Genomic DNA, 22,158 nt, shown 5'->3' with positions numbered 1-22,158 from the left:
TTGTTGAAGAGACTGTCTTTGTTCCATTGTATTGCCTTTGCTCCTTTGTCAAAGATCAGTTGACTCTGTTTATAGGGGTCCATTGCTGGGCTCTCTATTCTGTTCTATTAAACCGTTTCTCTTTTCTTTCACCAATTATTTTGAGGTCTTAATAATCATTGCTTTATAGTAAATCATGAAGTCAGGTAGCATCAGTCCTCCAACTTCTTTTTTTTTTTTTTTTAAGATTTTATTTATTTATTTGACAGAGAGAGAGAGAGATCCCAAGTAGGCAGAGAGGCAAGCAGAGAGGGGTGGGGGAAGAAGCAAGCTCCCTGCTGAACAGAGAGCCCGATGCGGGGCTCGATCCCAGGACTCTGGGATCATGACCGGAGCCGAAGGCAGAGGCTTAACCCATTGAGCCACCCGGGCACTCCTCCTCCAACTTCTTTCTTCTTCTTCTTCAATATTGTGTTGGCTAACCTGAGTCTTTTGCCTTTCCGTGTAAACTTTAGAATCAGTTGGCCAATATCCATAAAATAATTTGCTGGGATTTTGATGGGGATTGTGTTCAATCCATAGATCACAGTGGGAAAAACTGACATCTTGACAGTATTGAGTTCTCCTATCCATGAACATGGAATTTCTCCTCATTTTCTTAGTTCTTTGATCTAATTCATCAGAGTTTTATAGTTTCCTTTAAATGGATCTTGTACTTATTTAGTTATATTCATACTTAGATGTTAATATAGATGATACCATGTTTTTAATTTAAAGTCCACATGTTCATTATTGGTATATAGAAAAGTGATTGAGTTTTGTATATTAACCTTATATCCTGCAACTTTGCTATAATTGCTTATTAATTCCAGGAGGGTTTTTTTTTCTTTTTAAGTTTTTATTTTAATTCCAGTTAGTTAACATACAGTGTAATACTAGTTTCAGGTGTACAACATAGTGATTCAGCAATTCCATATATCAGCTGGTGCTCATCACAATATGTGTACTCCTTAATCCCCATCACCTATTTAACCCATCTCCCTACCCACCTCTCCTCTGGTAACTATCAGTTTGTTCTCTGTCATTAAGAGTCTGTTTCTTTCTCTCTCTTTTTCCCTTTGCTTCTTTATTGTGTTTCTTAAATTCTACTCACGAGTGAAATCATATGGTATTAATCTTTCTCTGACTTACTTCTCGTAGCATTACACTCTTTAGCTCCATCCATGTCATTGTAAATGACATGATTTCATTCCTTTTCATAGGTAATATTCTATTGTGTATATATACTACCTCTTCTTTATCCATTCATCAGTTGATGGACACTTGGACTGCTTCCATAGCATGGCTATTGTAAATAATGCTGCTATAAACATAGGGGTGCATTTGTCTCTTTGAATTAGTGTTTTTTATTTGTTGGGTAGATACCCAATAGTGGGATTGCTAGATGGTAGGGTTCTATTTTTAATTTTTGAGGAATCTTCCAGGAGAGTTATTTGTTGTTGATTCTTTCAGATTTTCTACATGGACTATCATGTTATCCTTGAGCAAAGGCAGCTTGTGTCTTCCTTTCCAATCTGTATACCTTTTATTTCCTTTTCTTGCCTTATAGCATTAGCAAGGTCATCCAGTTGATATTAAAAAGGAGTAGTGAGAAGTGTATCCTTGACTTGTACCTGATCTTAGTGGGAAAGCTTTGAGTTTCTCATTATTAAGTATGATGTTAGCTGTACAGTTTTTTTTTTTTTTTAGATCATCTTTAGCAAATTGAGAAAGTTCCCTTCTAGTCCCAGTTTTCATCATGAATGGGTTTTTTGGGTCATGAGTAGGTTATTATAAATAAGCTAATGCTTTACATTTTTTGGCAGTAAAACTCACTTTATTTTAGTCTTCCTTATTCATCAATTCTTCTTTTATTATTTCACTTCTGTCTATTGGTAATCTGTGTTTCTAGGCTCAGCTTGTCAATCGGAAACAAAAATTAGAATCTGTGGAGCTGTCCAGCCAGTCGGAAATTCAACACCTGAGCAGTAAGCTGGAGCGGGCCAATGATACTATCTGTGCCAATGAGTTGGAAATAGAGCGCCTCACCATGAGGGTCAATGACTTGGTTGGAACCAATATGACTGTTATGCAAGAGCAGCGGCAAAAAGAAGAAAAATTGAGGGAATCTGAAAAACTATTAGAGGTTTGTTTTAAAATTACTATAGTTAGTGAAATGTGTGTATGCATGTTTTTAAGAGAAAATAACCCAAAAGTCCATTAATTGAATGGATAAAGAAGATGTGGAGTGTGCGTGCACACACACACACACACACACACACACACACACACAAAGGAATATTACCCAGCCATCAAAAAGAATGAAATCTTGCCATTTGCAATGACACAGATGGAACTAGAGTGTATTATGCTAAGTGAAATAAGTCCGAGAAAGACAAATACCATGATTTCACTCATATGTGGAATTTAAGAAACAAAACAGATGAGCATAGGCAAAGGGGCAAAAAAAGAGAGGGAGGCAAACCATAAGAAACTCTTAAAGATAGAGAACAACTAAGGGTTGCTGGAGTGGAGGTGGGTTGGGGCGAGGGGATAATTGGGTGATGGGCACTTTTGATGAGCCCTGGGTGTTATATGTAAGTGATGAATCACTGAATTCTCTTCCAGAAACCAATATTACATTATATGTTAACTAACTAGAATTTTTTTAAATTTATCTTTTTATTAGTTTCAGAGGTAGAATTTGTGATTCATCAGTTGCATATAACACCCAGTGCTCATTACATCACATGCTTTTCCTAATGCCCATCACCCAACTATCCCTCCCCCCCCCAACCGTTCTCCCCTCCAGCTAACCCTGAGTTTGCTTCCTAGAGTTCAAAGTCTCTTATGGTTTGCCTCCCTCTCAATTTTCATCTCATTTATTTTTCCTTCTTTTCCCCTATGTTCATCTGTTTTATTTCTTAAATTGCACATACGGCTGAAATCATATGGTATTTGTCTTTCTCTGACTGATTTATTTTGCTTAGCATAATACCCTCTAGCTCTATCCACATCGTTGCAAATTGCAAGAGTTCATTCTTTTTGATGGCTGAGTAATATTCCGGGGTGTGTGGGTATGTGTGTGTGTGTGCGCACGTGCTTGTGCACCACATCTTTATCCATTCATCTGTTGATGAACATCTGGGCTTTCTTATTTTGGCTATTGTGGACATTGCTGCTATAAACATTGGAGTTCATGTGCCCCTTCAAATCACTATGTTTGTATCCTTTGGATAAATACCTAGTACTCTAATTACTGGATCATAGGATAGCTCTATTTTTAACTTTTTGAGGAACCTCCATACTGTTTTCCAGAGTGGCTGCACCAGCTTGCATTCCCACCAGCAGTGTAGGAAGGTTCCCCTTTCTCCGCATCCTCGCCAGCATCTGTTCTTTCCTGAGTTGTTAATTTTAGTTATTCTTACCAGTGTGCAGTAGTATCTTGTTGTGGTTTTGATTTGTATTTCTCTGATGCTGAGTGATGTTGAATATTTTTTCATGTGTCTATTGGCCATTTGTATGTCTTCTTTGTAGAAAATGTCTCTTCATGTCTTCTGCCCATTTCTTGGCTAGATTTTTTGTTTTTTGGGTGTTAAGTTTGATGAGTTCTTTATGGATTTGGGTTAGTAGCCCCTTATTTGGTAAGGCATTTGCAAATATCTTCTCCCATTCCGTGGGTTGCCTTTTAGTTTTGCTGACTGTTTCCTTTGCTGGGCAAGAGCTTTTTATCTTGATGAAGTCCCAGTAGTTCATTTTTGCCCTTTTTCCCCTTGCTTTTGGCAGTGTGTCTAGTGAGAAGTTGCTGCAGCCAAGGTCAAAGAGGTTGCTGCCTGTGTTCTCTAGGATTTTGGTGGATTCCTGTCTCACATTTAGGGCTTTCATTAATTTCTTGTTTATTTTTTTATATGGTGTAAGAAAGTAGTCCAGTTCATGCTTCTGCATGTGGCTGTCCAATTTTCCCAACACCGTTTGTTGACTAATTAGAATTTAAATAAGAACTTAAAGAAAATTAACCTCGAACTAGGTTCGAGAATCTGTGGTTTCTTCCATATTCCCTAGCTAATGGATCAGACATTGATAGCCTTATTAATATTGTATCTGTTATAGTCTGACTCCCTGGCTTTCTTTTCTCATGAAATAGAAAAATTGTAATAACATCTGACTTTTTTCTATTTTTCAGATTCTCCAGGAAGAAAAGAGAGAATTGAAAGCAACACTTCAGTCTCAAGAAAATTGCATGCATGAGGAAAGAATGCAAAAGGAGAAGCTACAGGCAAAGTTAAAGCCAACTGACACTCAACACACACTAGAGACTGTAAGGTATAATTAATCTTCAATATTAATTACATCCACTTGGAGTTTTGGCATTGAGCACCAGTTTTAATATTATTATATATTCATAATTTTGTGTTTGATCACATTATGGGTTTTCTTATTCACCTTTAATTTCTTTTTTTTTTTTTTTTTAAGATTTTATTTATTTATTTGACAGACAGAGATCACAAGTAGGCAGAGAGGCAGGCAGAGAGAGAGAGAGAGAAGATGAAGCAGGCTCCCTGCGGAGCAGACAGCCCGATGTGGGGCTTGATCCCAGGACCGAAGGCAGAGGCTTTAACCCACTGAGCCACCGAGGCGCCCCTCACCTTTAATTTCTGAGTTAGATTTTTATAGCGTTATACAATTTTGTGTGGTTAATTTTTTTCTGCCTCCAGTTTGGGTCCCTAACGAAAAGACTGTAATGTTAGAAAGTAGAAACCACTTGGTCAATCTGTACTCTTGGTAAAACTCCAAATGTGGAAGGAACTGTAGTCCATGTCTCTTGGAATGCCTCCCTTTCTTGGTGGACTAGGTCATGACAAGTGGCTGCTTGTCATCAACATCATCAATAAGGCAACTACTGAGATAGCTCATTTAAAAATATCCTTCACCTCATTGTATTTCTATATAGGAATTATTTCCGTGAGGCTTGTAGTGGAGAGTAATAGAAGGAACTCTGCTCCTTTCGCTTGATTTAAGTCTGGTATACATTTCTGTCCTTGCCAGAACTTTCCTGTAACTTTTTCAGCTTTTTTGGCTCAAGGTGTATCAAGTGGAAACAAAAAGTTTTGTCATTTTGCCTTTTTCCTTGAAAAACAGGCCAAATCTCAGTTGAAAAAGGAGTTAACTGCTGCTGACTTTTTTGGGAAGCATCATCTGACGCCTCTTTATTCTCCCAAGTGTTCTTTTCCTGAAGCAGGAGACAAGCCGAAGAGTTCCGAAGAGTTTCATTACCAAAAACAAGTGGGAAACACGAACTGATTGTGCATTGTTTTATTTGCGAAGATCAGAGGTCTTTAACAGCCCTCCTCTGTCTTTAGGTCACTGGAGGAGTCACAGGCCGAAAGGAGGTACACCTTGCAAGAGCAGGGGGACTTAGGCAACATGCTGTCCCATCTGGATTTCACCCACAGTAGTGAAGAACTTCTGCAGGCAGAGGTGACTCGTTTGGAAGGCAGGTAGATAATTACATACACATTTCAAGAATGTTCAAGTAGCTAAAAATGATTCTTGATCATCATATTGATAAAGTAAACTAATGGAAGTCTTAGTGAAGGGATACCTGCATAGTTCAGTTGCTTAAGCAACCGACTCCTGATTTTGGCTCAGGTCATGATAGCAGGGTTGTGAGATGGAGTCCCATGCCAGGCTCTATGCTTGGTGGCAGTTTCCCGTCCCTCTGCTCCTCTCCCTGCTTGTGCTCGCTCTCTCTGTCTCAAAGAAATAAATAAAATCTTTAAATAAATAGTCTTAGCGAAAAAATAAGTGTTTTTTTCTCTAGCATCCACAGATAGCCTAACTTTTTATTTCATCACGAAAACAGAAGCAGTGAAAGGAGAGTTTCCTAATTTTTCTACCACCAAATCTACCAGTCTGCCTGCATATGTGCCTATAGTCTGTTAGAACACATGAGCTGATAGATGACATGTCTGTTCCCCTAAGATTTCACTATCGTCCTGTTTGCACAGTTTTTAATTTTCTTTTTACATCATCAAGTTCTTCCTTTCTGCTGAATCATTCTCACTGGTATAAAGTAGGTTTTAATCTTTTCCCATATTGGGAAAAGATTTAAACCCTCCTTGAATCCTGTATCCCTGGCAAGTTCTTCCCACATTTCTCTGCTCTCCTTCAAAAAATCAGATTCTTCAAAAGAGCTTTCTATACTGACTATACCAATTTTAATTTTGCATTTTACCTGTGTGGAACGTTTCCAGTTAGACTCTGCCCTGTACCAGCCATCTCCCTGGAGCCGCTCTCAGCGAGGGCACACTAGGCACATGGTGCTTCTTCCTTCTGTTCCGAAGTGCTGCTGATCGTTTCCTTGGTGCTGGTTGAATCCCGAGCTATGCTAGAGCATACCCAGCTCACCTGTTCCATCATCGTACTTGTGAACTTCTGTTTGTCATACCTCTAAACTCTGTGACTGGGGAGAGTTTGATAATTTGTTTTAAACATGAAATGTCATTATTTGTAAACTAATGTTTTCTGTATGTAAAAGATTTAAAAATGTATGAACTGTTAGCCTTTAGGCAAACAAACAACAAGCATTTTGCCCTTTTCCCTTTCAAGTTTATCTTTAAGTTTTACATTTTTTTCTTATTATTTCTGTTTTTGGAAACCACCAGTTATTTTCTTTATATATTAAATACCATGCAGACACCGTTTTTGCTTTATTTGTTTTGCACCTTGAAAGACTTAAGATATTCTTGGTTATCATTATTGAGGTGGATGTGTATGCTTTATTTTTTTAAAAAAATATTTTATTTATTTGAGAGAGAGAGAAAGAGTGAGTTAGAGATAGCACCAGCTGGGGAGAGAGGTAGAGGGAGAGGGAGAAGCAGATTCCCCACTGAGCAGGGAGCCTGATGCCAGGCTTAGTCTCAGGACCCTGAAATCATGACCTGAGCCAAGGTAGATGCTTAACCAACGGAACCACCTAGGCGCCCCAGGTGTGTACACTTTAGAATAAATAAAATAAAGCCCTTGCTTTATTTTGTTTATTTTTAAAATTTATTTTCTTTATCTTTATTTTATTTTGCCATCAAGAGCAAGAGTCTGTGAGTGGCTGCGGGGAGGAGCAGAGGGAGAGAGAGAATCTTAAGCAGGGTGCACGCTCAGTGCAGAGCCTGACATGGGGCTTGATCTCACAACACTGAGATCATGACTGGAGCTGAAATCAAGAGTCTTGATTAACAGACGGAGCCACCTAACTGCCCCAAACTTTATTATTCTTTTTGACATTGGAACTGAAATTTACATTTTCTAGCATAGATTTTCCATTGATTGACTTTTTAATATCTTACATGTGGGTATGTTTTACTGTGCTCCCATCAGACTCTAAGGACCTACTTCTTATTTCTGACTTGCAGTGTGACCTTACACCCTTAGCCTCTTTAAGCCCCAGTTTTCCCATCAGTATCTAGGACAAGACTATCTGTGATTTTTTTTCTCTCTCTACCTCAGTGTTTGACACAGTGTACTAATGTACTTAGTACCAAATAAGCGATCATTCTAGGATATTGGGAAATAGGTAAAATTGAGATAAATGGAAATAAACACCAGTGTTCAGTAATAACCAGTGTTCAGTAATAAAAAATGTCTTTAAAAAATTTTTTTTATCAAAAGAAAAAGGAACCCATATTAAATAGTTTATTTGTATTGTTTAGTTTAAACAAAATATTCCCTGAGAAAGGAGCAAAAGGATTTTATTAGCAGAAATGAGTGGTGAGATCTGAGAGTTATGGTGCCCCTGAGGTTCTCATATCTGGTGAGGGATTGATTCCTAAGTAAGGGTGACAAGTTGGAAGCTATGTGTAGGCTGGAATTGTAATTAAGTATGGTAGAGATTAGAATTAGGATGGTAACTCCTGTCCAGTTTAAGAGAAAAGTGGTAAAGTTGCTGTAATCTTCAGAATTTTATAACCAGTTAAATTTTAAGCAGAGGCAAAGGGTGTCGATAAACACAGAAATGAAAAATATCCCCAAAAGTTTGAATTGGATTTAGTTGCCTCTGTTGATGAGGAAATTGGAAATGAGTTTTAAATTGGGGTGGGAGGTGCTATTTAAGATAATTCTTGGACACCAAAAGGTAAGTTAGATAATTGAACCTGTGGGCTTCAGGGTGTTTGAAGTATGTGATCATATTTTTGTCTCATACAAAGCTTGGAGTCTGTGAGTGCAACATGTAAACAACTGAGCCAAGAACTGATGGAAAAATATGAAGAATTGAAGAAGATGGAAGTACATAACAATGAGTACAGGGCAGAGATTAAGAAGGTAAAAATCTGCCTGTCTGCAGTCGCCAAGTTGTATATATTAGTGGACTGAGCTGTGGGTTGGAAGGTCACAGGAGTTATATTTAATGAGAGAAAAATGTGGTCCAAGGAGCCACTTGATATTCGGGAGTAGACATGCACCCACAGCGTGCTTAGGGAAAGTCTTTGTCATCCTCAGGGATGCCATAGAAGCGTTTTTGAGGTAGTTGAAGCCTCTCCTCTCTGAACTCTAAGCTTTATTTTAAACATGTTTTGATGAAAAACTTTCTAAAAGATTTACACTCTTTTGCTTTCAAAAAGGTTTCATATGAATGAGCACTTAATATTTTCATAGACCGAAGGTGGTTGTGGGTATGTATTCTGTGCCGTGGTGTCCTCAGTATCCTCGTTGGCTACTGAGGTGTGCAGCGCTGTCTGCATTCATGGGCCCCAGCTGGTGTGTTTGTTGACTTGTAATTTTTATCACTTATTTGAGATTACTTGTAGTTTCCTTCTTCCTCTTGCCTTTCTGTTGTCTTTTATGGACAAGGAAGCCGTATAAACAAAATTTTTAGCTTTGCCACTGAAAAAAAAAACAATGAAGGGCACAGGTGCTGTCTTCTAAATAATGTGCGCATGGACTTAGGTTCTCAGCATTCGAATAAACCATCTCTCCCCATTTTCAGATTAATAAATTATTGTGGGTGTAGCCATCTGACCTTCAGTGTAGACATACAGCTTGGTAAATTGCTAATTTTCTGCGGACTGAATTAAGGAAAAAATTCATGTCTTGGGGTAAGGTAAAAATTGCCCTATTATTTTAACTGTTGACATATTTATCTGTCTGTGTGCTTTCTTTTTATTCTTTATGCTTTCCTTTCTGTTTCTTTGTAGTTGAAAGAACAGATTTTACAGGCTGAACAAAGTTACAGTTCGGCATTAGAAGGAATGAAGATGGAAATCTCACAGCTAACTCGAGAGTTACACCAGCGAGACATCACTATTGCTTCCACCAAAAGCTCGTCCTCTGACATGGAAAAGCGACTCAAAGCAGAGATACAAAAGGCAGAAGCAAAAGCCGTAGAACACAAGGTGAAGCTTGAATAAAAACTCTTCAAGTATTTTTGAAGATTGAATTCAATATAAATATAATTTCCACAGTATTTCATTCAACAAATTTTTATTAGACTCCTGCAGTGGGCTGAGGTGTGCTGGTTCACAAGCATTCTGTGAGGATTGGTGGGGAGGGGAGAGGGGGTACAGAGTAAGAGGCTGTGTCTTGTCATGCATGGCAAGAGTGTGATGTGTTCACTGGAACAGACTGGAATACACATGGGTGAGTGCCCCAAGGAAGGGAACTGAGAAGCAGGGACTGGCTTCCAACGGGCCCTGCTGGCATGGGAAGGGCTTAGTGTTCTCTTGAAGCCAGTAGGGAATGGCTGTAAGGAGGCATCAAGGTTCTCTTGGTTGTGATACGGAGAGTGAGCAAGGAGGCAGAGAGACCACTCAGATACTCTTAGAGCAGTAAGGTGGTGGCTCTAGCAGTGGGCAGGGAAAGTCGAGGGGAATGCAGGAATTCTGAGGTATGTGGCTGGTAAAATTGACTGGGCTTTGCATTTGATTGGACCGGGAGGGCGAGTTAGACAGAATTAGGGGAAGATGTCACTCAGGATTGCAATGTGGGCAACTGAGTAGAAAGTGATGCCTTTTAGTGCAGGAGAGAAAAGATAGGGAGCAGGTGAGGGAAGATACTGAGTTTGTTTGAAAGTATCACAAAATAGGGAAGCTGGTGGAACAGACACTGTTTTGAGATTAAGGTTGGATGTTTGTAGGAAATACCTAATAGTCAATTCCACAGAAGACCTGGAGTTCAAGGTTAGAATCAGGGTGAGGCATTTGAAACACCCTGAGAGACTTAAAAAATGTGGTGAGAAAGCATAGAGATGAAGACAGAGATTGAACCACATTTGGGGAACTACTCATTTAGGGTAAAAAGGCATTAGAATAGAGCTAAAAAAAAAAAAAAAAAGTAGCAATGAGGAAGAAAACTAGATAGTTTTCACAAAGGAAGCAGTAAACCAAAGAAGGCCGGAGACTGTTTCAAGTGGGAATGGTGGAGCAGACCAGCCGAGGAGAGTAAGGAGGGAGAGTAAGTCACAGGCACACCTGGTCTTACTGCACTTTGCTTTATTACGCATTGCGGATTTTACATTTTTCACAGAATGAAGGTTTGTGGCAACCCTGTGATGAGCAAGTTAGTCAGCACCATTTTTCCAACAGCATTTGCTCACTTCATGTCTCTGTATCACATTTTGGTAATTCTCGCAGATTTCAAACATTTTGATTATTACTATATTTGTATGGTAGTCTGTGATCAGTAATTACAACCTGCTGAAAGCTCAGGTGGGGGTTAGCATTTTTTAGCCAAAAAGTATTTAAAATTAAAGTGCATACATTGTTTTTAGACATAATGCTATTGGACACTTAATAGACTATAGTGTGTAAACACAACTTTCATATGCACGGGGAAACCAAAGTATTCATTTGACTCATTTTTTTGTGATACTTGCTATATTGCGGCACTCTGGGATTGAACCTGCAACATCTCCAAGGTATGTCTGTAGTCTCTTGTGAAAGGAGTGCAGTCCCTATGATGTCGGAGGTGGAAGCTGCATGAGAGGAGGCTAACACTGGAGAGTGGGAGGGATTGACCAGGGAACTTGGTCATCTTTTTTTTTTTTTTTAAAGATTGGTTGATTGATTGGTTTGAAAGAGCGAGCACGAGCAGGGAGAAGGGCAAAAGAGAGGGAGAGGGAGATAATCTCAAGCAGACAGCCCACTGAACACAGAGCCCCGATGTGGGGCTCGATCTCAGGACCCTGAGTTTGTGACTTTAGCCAAATCAAGAGTCCGCCGCTTAACCGGCTGAGCCACCTGCGTGCCCCGAACTCATTCATCTTATATTTTAAATACATGTGTGTTAATACATCTTGACACATCTTTTTAAAAAATCTTTTTATTTTTTAATTTTTTTGGTGATTTTATTTCTTTGAGAGAGAGACCATGCATGCATGAGTGGCAGGGAGGGAGAGAGGGAGAAGCAGACTCCCTGCCAGGCAGGGAGCTTGATTCAGGGCTCTATCCCAGGAACTTAACCAACTGAGCCACTCAGGTGCCCTTAAAAAATCTTTTTAGAAAGATATTTATATGTATAAATATGTTATATGTTTATTAACATATTAATATATTTCTATAAATGAATAATGCATCTTTGCCTAAGGAAAATTATATATGGAAACATTTTGTAGATGCATTTGATATATTTGTTTGTTTTTGTGCTTTTCCCTTCTCAGGAGATTTTAGGACAGATGGAGTCACTCAAGTTAGAAAATCATCATCTCTCTGAAATGGTGATGAAATTGGAATTGGGTTTACACGAGGTACGTAATAGAAACTTAAGTTTATCTATTATCCAAGCCTTTAAAAAAAATCACTTTGTAAATACTGACATTTTAAAGAGAGAGTGAAGATCAAATTGTGGAATGATCCTTCTGCAGAAACTTGCTCAAATAAAAAGAAGTCAAGACAGTGATGGCAGTGAGCAAAATACCACTCCCCACTTCAGCAACTGGCAGATCTTTATATATTATATATATGACAAAATACATGTACAGTCTGTGATCTTAGTAGGGAGCATGTACATAAAGTGCTTAACATTGTGCCTGGCATTTAGTAAGTGCACAATTCACGTTAGGTGCTATTATTATTATTGTTACAATGATTATGTTCATAATATCTTTTTCTTATAAAGTATATCATCTTTTATATAATTTGCCCTTAATTATATTTCTGTAAGATATAATTCATTTAGTCAAATATTCTGAAATCTTTTGTGTTCAAAGTATTTTCATAGGTAATGAGACGGATGCAGTGATGAGTCAGAATTCTTGGCTGTAAGAGATTGAGAGTGAACTAGTAGGGGAGCATGAGTAGTGTGTATCAGCTCCTGTGAAACGGGGAGACTGTGCTTAGTTAACAGTGAGCTCATAAACAGTATGGCTGTCCTTTCAGCTATTTTGTTATAAAATCTTTATAATTTGCAAAATGACCCATCTGTTCTGACCCATTTCTTCTTAATGTAGGTCAAATGCTCAGAGATTGTAGAAATTTTTTCTCTCTGCATTTCCAGAGACTCTGTGCCCCAGAGACGTATGGCCATACAACACCCCTATTCACTACTAAGTAGTTTTAATTTCACAATCATGGATTATGGAGGCTGCAGTGGAAAAAAGTGCAAAACGTTAAATGAACACTTTATTTCAAGTAAAAGAAAATATTGGGGACTGTTTTTATAATCTTTTGGGACAATAAGATTCTCTTAGCATCATAAAACCATAAAGAATTTTACAACATAAACAATTTTGCAACATTAAAATGTAAAATTTGTGGATGGCAAAAGACCCCATAAAAAAAGACTAATAGACTGGGGGAAACAATCTATAAATAGACAAAAGTTAATATATTAATATAAGGATTTCCTGGAAAGATAATTAAAAGATTAGAATCCAGTAGAAAAATGGACAAAGATCAGGGATAATTCATAGAAGTAATGCAAAAATCCAGTAGACAAGAAAAGCTGTTCAGCATCCCTAATAATCAAAACTAAATAGGTAAATACTTTTTTGCTAACTGGCTTGACAATGATTTTTAAAAATGAATATAGCCAGTATTGGCGAGGATACAGGGCAACAGGCTCTTGTGCTCTGTTAATGCGAAAGTGAATTGGTATAGCCTTTCTAGGGGACAATTTAGCAATATCCATTAAACTTGTAAGTATATATAGCCTATAAACTTCTGGGTCATGTGCATTTCTGATTTTGATAATTATTGCAGAGTAGTTTTCCAGAAAGGTCATATCAGTTTGCATTCCCAAAGAATCCATCCTACAGGAGCAAATGTGCTGAAATAGCCATTTTGGTGTTATTTGCAATGTACAAAATTTTGAAGTAAACTAAATGTTAACCTGTAGAGGGATGATTGATCTGTGGCTGTCTATACTATGAAATATTATGTCATTTAAGGTGGCAGATGAAAATATGCATCTAATCTTGCTCCTTCCCAAATCCCTCTAACACTGTAATGAAAGGATTTTTTTTAAGTGCAAACCAACAAGGGAAGGGAAAAAGAGGAGAGGAGAGAGCAGCTAAGCCCTTTGTAAGGGGGACGTTGGAGGGAGAGAGGAAGGAAGGAAGGAAAGAAGGAGATTTTATTTGCCCCTGTAAAGCCTATATGAAGCTAGTATGGAGAAAGCCAAGGAACAACTTGATTTATACCACAGAAACTTCAAAAGGCTCAGGATTTGTCTGGCAATACCTGATTGAGAGAATCTTATCTTATGCAGTGATTACCTGTTCATATTTAAGAGTTGGGAACCCTCAGGGGTTCTTAAACCAGACTATGACCAGAGATTCTGTTGAGCTTAATTTCTCCTGAAATCCCCATCTAACAGTGATAATCCTGTCCTTTCTTCACACAGCCCAGCATGTGCTTGGCACACAATTTTTATATTACCTCTCACATTAATTTTTTAAAATTGTTAATAAAATAATTAATTTGAGAAAACTTTAAAAGATGCCTGCCAAAAGTAAAGCACTGTTTTTTTTTTCTTTTATAAAAAATGTATATTCAGTGACATCAAACATCAGACCCTAACTGGTCAAAATCCCATCAAGCAGTTTAAACTTCCTCTGGTTTTGAAATTACACACAGTATGAACATGTTGTATGTATGAAGAATAATTTTTAGAAAGTTCCTTTTTTCATTTTACCACCTAGGAAGGTAGAATTACTTTTACAAATGGATGTTTGGATTAAATAACTATTTTAATGAAATAATCTAATTATTTTAATAATGAAAACAGTAGCTCTGGTAAAATTATTTGCCACCTTTAAAAAATTCACAGTAGTTTTTCATTTACTCTTATGTCCTGCCCACCCCCCCCCGTTTTTTTTTTTTTTTTTTTTGAGATTTTAACTGGCATTGACAACTGACTAAAAAATTCTGTGACTTATTCTCACTACTGGTATACAGATAGTCGAAGGCTACATTTTAAAGTTTATGTTTTAATTCTGTTAAACTACTTCGACCAACTTATCAGAAAATTCTTTATAGAAAAGATCAAGCTAAACATCATATTAAATTCCAAAGAAAATTATCATAATTTTTCAGAATGCTAACAAAATATTTTATCATTAGAGAAAACACAAATGGTCTAGACTACTGTGTTTTCAGGTAGTATTACCAGGAAACACCTAGAAAAGCAAAATTCAGGATCACAGAACCCAGACCAGATCAGAATAGTATCACCTACCTTACACCTGAATGCTGTCTCGCTGTGTACTTCAAATTGATTTCTCGTACCACAACAGGTGCTGATGTTAAGTAAAAGTCCTTAAGACCAGAGAGTACTTATTTAAAAGTTGTCCCTGCCAGCTGGAATTCCTTTTCTTAACCGTCTGTTCAGATGTCTTTCTTTGAACTAGGTCTCTCAGTTTTCTTCCATAGATGCTCTGGAAGAACCCATGCTGCTATTTTCTTTCTTTTTTCTGTTTCTGATTCTCTCTTATAGCTCTCCGCCCTCTGAGTTCCAGCCTCCCTCTAGCTCCTTAGATCTTCCTTGGCACACCAGGGAAGCCCATCGTGCTCCTCATTTTCCACCCCCACTCACTGTAAGAAACACTTGTTTTCTCATAAGGGAGGGGCCCAATCACAAATAGTCACTTTAACCAAAGCAAAGCCATAGATGAACTAGTTACAACTAAAAAAAAAAAAAAAGTAATTTCCCACCAGCGGTATCACAGATCACAAGTATTCTTTACAAATTAAGTAACTCTAGTATTCTTTTTTATTAGGCAAAAGAGATTTCACTAGCAGACCTCCAGGAGAATTATATTGAGGCATTAAATAAATTAGTGTCTGAAAATCAACAACTACAGAAAGATTTGATGGATACTAAGTCTAAGCTGGAAATTTCTACTCAGATGTGCAAAAAAAACCATGACAGGATCTTTAAACCGATACACGGCAGAGCACCTGAGTTCAAGAACACAGAGTTCAAGTAAAATTTCTTCACAGTTTACTTAAGATGTGTACCATTATAATTCTCATTTCTTTGAGAGTAATTTTAGACTCACAGAAATTAAATCTTCCTCAAACAGCTCTATGTTTGACTCTTAAGTACAGTGTAGACAAGTAAAGCTACTATGAAGTCACAAAGTGTTGGAGGAGGGTTATAAAGCACTTTTTTTTTTTCAAAGATTTTATTTATTTATTTGTCAGAGAGAGAGAGGGAGAGAGAGCAAGCACAGGCAGACAGAATGGCAGGCAGAGGCAGAGGGAGAAGCAGGCTCCCCGATGAGCAAGGAGCCCGATGTGGGACTCGATCCCAGGATGCTGGGATCATGACCTGAGCCGAAGGCAGCTGCTTAACCAACTGAGCCACCCAGGCGTCCCTATAAAGCACTTTTATTCAGATTTGAGTCTCACACACTCTGGACGTATATATGAACAGTGTCCTCCCTCCCCTGAACCTTTCCATGCTGCCTCCCACCCACTCGAACCCCCACTGGTACCATAAGAAGTCAGAATTGGCTTTTTTATATTAAGAAAGCTTCCTTTGTATTTTTGGTCAATTAATTATAAGCTGTTACCATAAGAAGTCAGCATTCCAGGAAAACCCACCTGGCTTCAGCTCTTACTATATGGCTCAAGTGTTTTCCTACCGACCTACCAAAGCCTGTGCTGATGCCTCACTTCCACTGCCAGCTTGACACCAGGTCCCCTGTGTACAGTAGTTCCCTCTGCCCTAGCACCAAACACACTAGATGACTCTGGCAGCTTGTCTTTCTCACTGTATTGTCCATGTATGAGGGCCGGGGCCTGGCAGCGGGGATTGGATGTGGGCCTGAATGGATGGGAGGAACAGGGGGTCTGAGTGGGCTGCTCATTTTATCAATTACAGCCTTAAACTGGTTAGCTTGTTCCTTTATTTTTAAGTTCCTTTATTTTAACTTCCTGTGACAGTTCTGTATTAAAAGGGAAAAGTCACTACAATTTATATTTGTTCTGTTTTCTAATCTGCTATCCAGGCCAACCTATGGCCCGTACAGACATGATGGAATGAAGACTGAGCACTACAAAACAGGTCTTCATTCTCCGAGACGACAAGCCTTGGATAGTATAGAGCCCATGTCTGGGGTCCTCAGCCCCCTGAGTTCTCAGATCACCCCATGCAGTTCCGTTTCTCTGCCTTCTCACTTTCTCTACAAAACTAACTCTCTGCCTTCAGTGCTAGATACAAACGAAGCCAATTATTCTGACACTGTCTCTGAGAGTATAAATGACCAAGAGGAGTTTATGTCTTCGGTATGGAAACTTTCTCATCTTATTATTTATTAAGTCTGTTTAGTTTGGTTTTAGTTTTTATTTGAAGGATAAAGGAGGGTGAGGGGGGTGTGTTGGTTCCTTTCTTACTAGTTCTCTATCTCAACTACTCTGTATTTTTCTCATGTATTTCTGTCTTAGGATTTTGCTTGCGAAGACCCATTCAGCTGTGATTACTTTTTGAAGTACATCTTAGTTCTGAAAGTTAATAGCCATGCCTTTGTTTGTAACCCTAATTGGAAATTCTTTTCCTCCCTTTTTCAAAAAGAGAAGATCAATTTTGTAATTGGAGTGATTAGTTCAAGGAGTGTCTCTGGATGCCAGGATAGTCGTGAGGTCTGGACAGTGAAAAGAAAGGGAAGAGCTGTGGGAAAGGGAGAAGGGTGGGTGGAGGCAGAGGAAGGAAGTGGTCTGACGCAGCCAGAGCACGGATTCAGTACCACGTAAGGCGACGCTGTGCTGACCTCATGTTCCTGCAGCTGCCGTGCAGACTGGAAACTCGCCTCCGGCCAGTCATTGCCCTCCCCAGTTAGTGGTCCCACACCTGTGGAGGTTCAGTATTTGTGACTTTTCAGTGTACCAACAAGTCCATGGAGAGGTTCTCTTTTCCTTTTTAAAATAAGTCTCTGCTTCACTTACATGTAATTCTGAAATCCAAAAACATCCTACATTTGGCACAAAACTTAGTTGGCTCTAAAACCTGACCTGACCTAAACAGATGTGGTAATATGTGTAGGCTTTATTTTTCTACTTAACATTTCTACTAGCATTTTACTTCAGAAATATCAATATGTTTGATTATGGAACATTACCTCAGACTCCGATAAGGTAATACAGTAGATCCTTGTTAATCATGGATTCTGTGTTTGTGAATTGCCTACTTACTAAACTATTTGTAACCCCCTGTCAATACTTGAGGGACTCCTATGGTCATTTGTGGTCGTGCGCAGAGCTGTGAGAAATCTGAATCTCCAGACCTGTGCATTCCCAGCTGAGATTGGCCAAGGTGGCACTCTGCCCTCTGTCCAGCTGTCTCACAGAGGTGACCAGACTGGGGAGGAAGTGGGGACAGCACAGTGTAGCATCAGGAGCGTGGGCTCTGGGGCCTGGTGAACAGGGTTGGAATCCCAGCTCTGGCACCCACTAGTGGAACGGCCTCAGGCAAGTCTGAACCTCGTTTTCTTTTGGTAAAATAAAGAAAATTGACTCTACCAGGATGAATTGTTTTAGGATGATTGTGTGTGTGTGTGTGTGTGTGTGTTTCCCCAAGGAGCAGTGATGCTTTATTCAGTAACTCATTGTTTGAGGTGACTCTAGAAATAATGACTGTGTGCGAGGAAGGACTGTGTGCTGTACGTGTCCTATATTCCCTTTATGAGCTCTGGATTCTGAAACACCATGGCCCAGGAGTTTCAGATGAGGGATTATGGACTGAGGTTTTGGAGGTGGGAAAGTACTGATTTCACTTGGTATCTAATATGTTATCAGTAGTTTGTTGTACTTTAAAATCGAAGTAACATATTCAGATTTTAAAAGTGAATTTACAGTAACAGACAGTAAGTATACTCTCTTCTGGGGTATTAAAGGCTATTAAAGGCTATATGTGTACTTTTTACAAAGCCTAAGCAGATATTCTTCAGATCCATAACTAATTTATTTATTTAACACTTTACATTTATACAATTTGGGTCAGAAAGGAAGAGGTCTATATTAATTTTTCCAGGACATCTCCCTCTCTCCCTCCCTCCATCTCTCTCTCCCTCTCTTCCTTCCTCTTTACTAGTTTTATCATTAGGATAAAAAGAAATATCTCTTCAGAAGAAAAAGTAGTTTTCTAAAAGTCACATTTTAACATTTCTGGTTAGAAAATAGCATGAAAATATATGTGAGAAGCATACTGTTCAACTTATGTATGTCAAAATTGGTTTCTCCTGCAGTGTCCCTTGCCTGTATCACCTCTTGGTTCAATAGCTACCAGATTTTTGGAAGAGGAGGAGCTGAGGTCACATCATATTCTAGAGCGCCTGGATGCCCATATTGAAGAACTTAAAAGAGAGAGTGAAAAGACAGTGAAACAATTCACGACCCTAAAGTAGCCTCTAAAAAAAATCACAAACTTGGAAATAAAAATAGACCCGGAAGAGTTACTGTCACCCGGAAGTAGCAGCTCTACACAGCACGAACATACAAAAAACCTGAAGACGAGACATCCTAACACTGTTATGAAGAAACCTGAAAAACCGACACTTCTCTGAGGCATTTTCGCTGCACTGGTTTGTCGGAAGAACTTTTTCCAGCAATTACTTGTAAGAATAAACCACTTTGCTAGCCTTTTTTTTTTCTCACATTAATATTTCTTATAAAGTGATATTTTCTCTTGATGACTTAAATGTGACTAGCTATAGACTAATTAAAATAAAGATTTTATGATACAAGTTGAAGATAAAGTAAGAAGTATGTAGTAGAAGCCTGGATTTCAGAGGCAGACCGATCCAAATCCAGGGCAATGGCCTGGCCTTGCTGCTTACTAGCCAGCCGGGCTGCTAGCATGCACAGGCGCAAAAGAATTTTGCCAGGAAGTCCCCTCTTGCTCCAAACGTAAGTATAAGAGAGAGGTGGGGGGAGGGGACGGGCTGGTTTTAGGTATAGGGTGCCTGTGGAGCGTCAGATGAAAATGATTGGCCTCTGCCTTTCTGAGATCTTTAAAGGGGAGACGAAGGTCTCAGTGGGCAGAAGGTGTTCGAAACCAGGGAGAGTTGATGAGGTCCACCTGATGAGGTCCCCAGGGAGAGTGTGTAGGGAGAGAAGAGCAGAAGGCAGGGCCGGGGGTGCTGAAGGACACCCGCATCTGAGGGGCACAGGCAGTGCATCCCTGTGCAAGCCATCAGGAGGTCCTTTTAGTTCTGCTTCCAGAACCTCTCTCAGATGCAGCCATTTCTCTCCTCCAGTGCCTCCACCCTGTCCAGACTAACCCAGTCTCTCACTTAGATGCTGGCAGGAGCCTCCTACCTAGCATCCCTTCCTCTCCTGACCCCAGTAAGTGGAATGGTGTCGCCGCTGCCTCCCTTGAGACCCTTCAGAGGCTTCTTGTTGCACTCAAAAGGACACTGAATTACCTCCCAGAGCCTACAGAGCCTTCGGTCACGGGGCCTGCCTGCCTCGTGCAGTGCATCGTCTTTCGTCCACGGTGCTCCAGCCATGCTGCCCTCCTTTATGTTTCCAGTGCAGCCAGCTTCAGCCTGTTAGGGTCCTTGTCCTTGCCGTGTGCCTGGAATCCCTCTCTCGCCTCACCCATGGTTCGGGTTTCTTGCCATCAGGTGTGCACTCTGTCTCACCTTGAGGAGACCTCTGACCAGCTTCTCCCAGTTTCTCTAGCTCGCTGCCTTGAGTTATTCCCTCTATGGTACTCCCCACTCTGAAATCATTCTGTTACTTGATTTTGGTTTTCTGTTCGTTTTGTTTTGTTTTGTTTTGTTTTAAGTAGGCTTTATGACCACCATGGAACCCAGCACGGGCCTTGAACTCACAGCACTGAGATTGAGACCTAAACTGAGATCAAGAGTTAGATGCTTCACTGAGCATACAGGGGCCCTTTGATTTATGTTTTTATCATCTGTTTTTACCCATAAGCTCCTTGAGGGCAAGAACGTTACCTGTCTGGTTTGTGGTGGGGACCTCATGACCCAGCACAAGCCTGGCCCTGTGCAAGTGCTCTGATGGATAAATGTCCTTCCCCAGATGCACCACGCTGTCCCTTCGTGCCTATGTATGTGTTGCCCCCAGGGTCAGCCTGCTCTTCCCATACTTTCACATGGCCATGCTGTCTTGTCGGCAAGGCCTTCCCCCAGCCCGACCAGAGACTGCCCCTGACCATTAAGAAAGCTTCTCATTTCTTGGCATGCCCTGTGTGTGCCCTTCTCAAAGCACTGACCACACCATGCTAATTTCTGTCTCTCCCAAAGACTTCTTAAAAGCAGGGGCAAGGTCCTGCCTACATCCAGGGTGCTGCCTCACACATAGTAGATACTGAGTGACTTCTCAGTAGATAACAATCGCTACCATTCTTGGCTTCATTGCACTTACCTGCAAAATGGGGACGATACCTCACAGGGTGGAGAGGATTTATTGAAAAAACATTTCTGAAAGGGCTTTGCAGACTCTAAAAGTATTGTACCTATCTGGATCGGTATGCAGGGATTTCTGAGTTTCAGACTGTCCCAAGCTTCCATCTATAATACGTAGGGTACAGCCCCAAATTTCCATGGCTCATGCTGACTAGGAGGAACAAGGACAGACTCGAGTCGCTGGAGATACTTAAGGAATCCTGAGGTACTATGTACTTCTTAAACTTCCACCGTGTTGTTAAAGTTGAGGGAAACAATCTAGATTTGTCAGAATGTTTGATTGTAATTTAATCTCCCAACTTCATTTTTCATAAAGATATACCAAATACTAAAATGTGTCAGACTACATTTGAGCTAGTTTCTTAATACACGTTTTACAGAATCTCTGTAATCAGGATACTCCCATGAGACGGAATGGTAAGGGGGCTCTCATCTACTTTTGGTGTTTACAGATGATGTTGTGTTGGGTCAGTTGCCTCGTTCCTCTTGGTCAGCACTCTCTGTGAAGTTTGGTCTGGATTTCTATGCAGATTTTAGCTGAAGAGGACAAAGTTGAGTTCTTACTGTGAGTGGGATGCTGCCTTTCCATGGAGCCTCCTTTGATCTCAATAAGTCTAGGAGGCAGTGGGTGTCACTGTTCCAAAACAATGGTGAGGATTTAAGTGGCTTGCCCAAGACCTGAGAGCCCCGGCTCTCTCTGGCTGAGCCTAGGTAGAGGTAGAGAGTGTGGACTCTGCAAGCAGGCAACCCCGTTCCTAATCCTAGCTCTACCGCTTACTAGTTGTGTGACCTTAGGCAAGTTAATTAACCCCCCCCCCATACCTCAACTTTCTCACCTATAAAACAGGGGAAATGAAAATCATACCTCCCTTTTAGGGTTTTTGTGAAGATCAGTATTTGTAAAGTACATAGCACAGTATTTGGCCCAATAAGCACTATGAAAATATTTTGTTGAATAGACAAAGAAATATACTGTTTCTTTTAAGATTTTGGGAGCGAGCACAAGTTGGGGCTGGCACAGGGAGAGGGAGAAGTGGGTGTCCCACTGAGCGAGGACCCCAGTGCGGGGCTTGATCCCAGGACTCCAGGATCATGACCTGAGCCGAAGGCAGATGCTTAGTTGACTGAGCCACTTAGGCACCCCCAAAATACAGTTTCTATTATGTCTATTCAACTTAAAAAAATTCTACCTTCCCTCTCATACACAGACACATGACACCTAGTAAACTATGGGTGATGGTAATCTGTTTGCACAACACCCCTGAGTCTGGAAACTAAAA

At 39.9% G+C, this 22,158-nt stretch overlaps 1 protein-coding gene across 13 annotated transcripts in view; it reads left to right on the top strand.

Moving 5' to 3' along the window:
• CEP63 (centrosomal protein 63) overlaps positions 1-19,088 on the top strand; it is a 57,972-nt gene extending 38,884 nt beyond the window's left edge. For 8 of the 13 annotated variants that reach the window (XM_047736456.1, XM_047736422.1, XM_047736475.1 and 5 more), the window contains 9 exons: positions 1,931-2,164; positions 4,202-4,341; positions 5,379-5,516; positions 8,220-8,334; positions 9,207-9,404; positions 11,666-11,752; positions 15,224-15,429; positions 16,460-16,736; positions 18,692-19,088. In XM_047736456.1, coding sequence (XP_047592412.1) covers positions 1,931-2,164; positions 4,202-4,341; positions 5,379-5,516; positions 8,220-8,334; positions 9,207-9,404; positions 11,666-11,752; positions 15,224-15,429; positions 16,460-16,736; positions 18,692-18,850 — 1,554 coding nt within the window. In that variant the 3' untranslated portion in view covers positions 18,851-19,088. Of the gene's footprint in view, positions 1-1,930; positions 2,165-4,201; positions 4,342-5,378; positions 5,517-8,219; positions 8,335-9,206; positions 9,405-11,665; positions 11,753-15,223; positions 15,430-16,459; positions 16,737-18,691 lie in introns of those variants that run through there. The other 5 variants (XM_047736485.1, XM_047736465.1, XM_047736492.1 and 2 more) reach the window with 3 other exon arrangements.
• Positions 19,089-22,158: the final 3,070 nt, after the last annotated feature.

Source organism: Lutra lutra, chromosome 1 (assembly GCF_902655055.1).
Source record: "Lutra lutra chromosome 1, mLutLut1.2, whole genome shotgun sequence".
NCBI lineage: Eukaryota > Metazoa > Chordata > Mammalia > Carnivora > Mustelidae > Lutra > Lutra lutra.
Note: the sequence above shows the minus strand (reverse complement) of the source record. Positions and strands in the feature narration are given on the sequence as shown.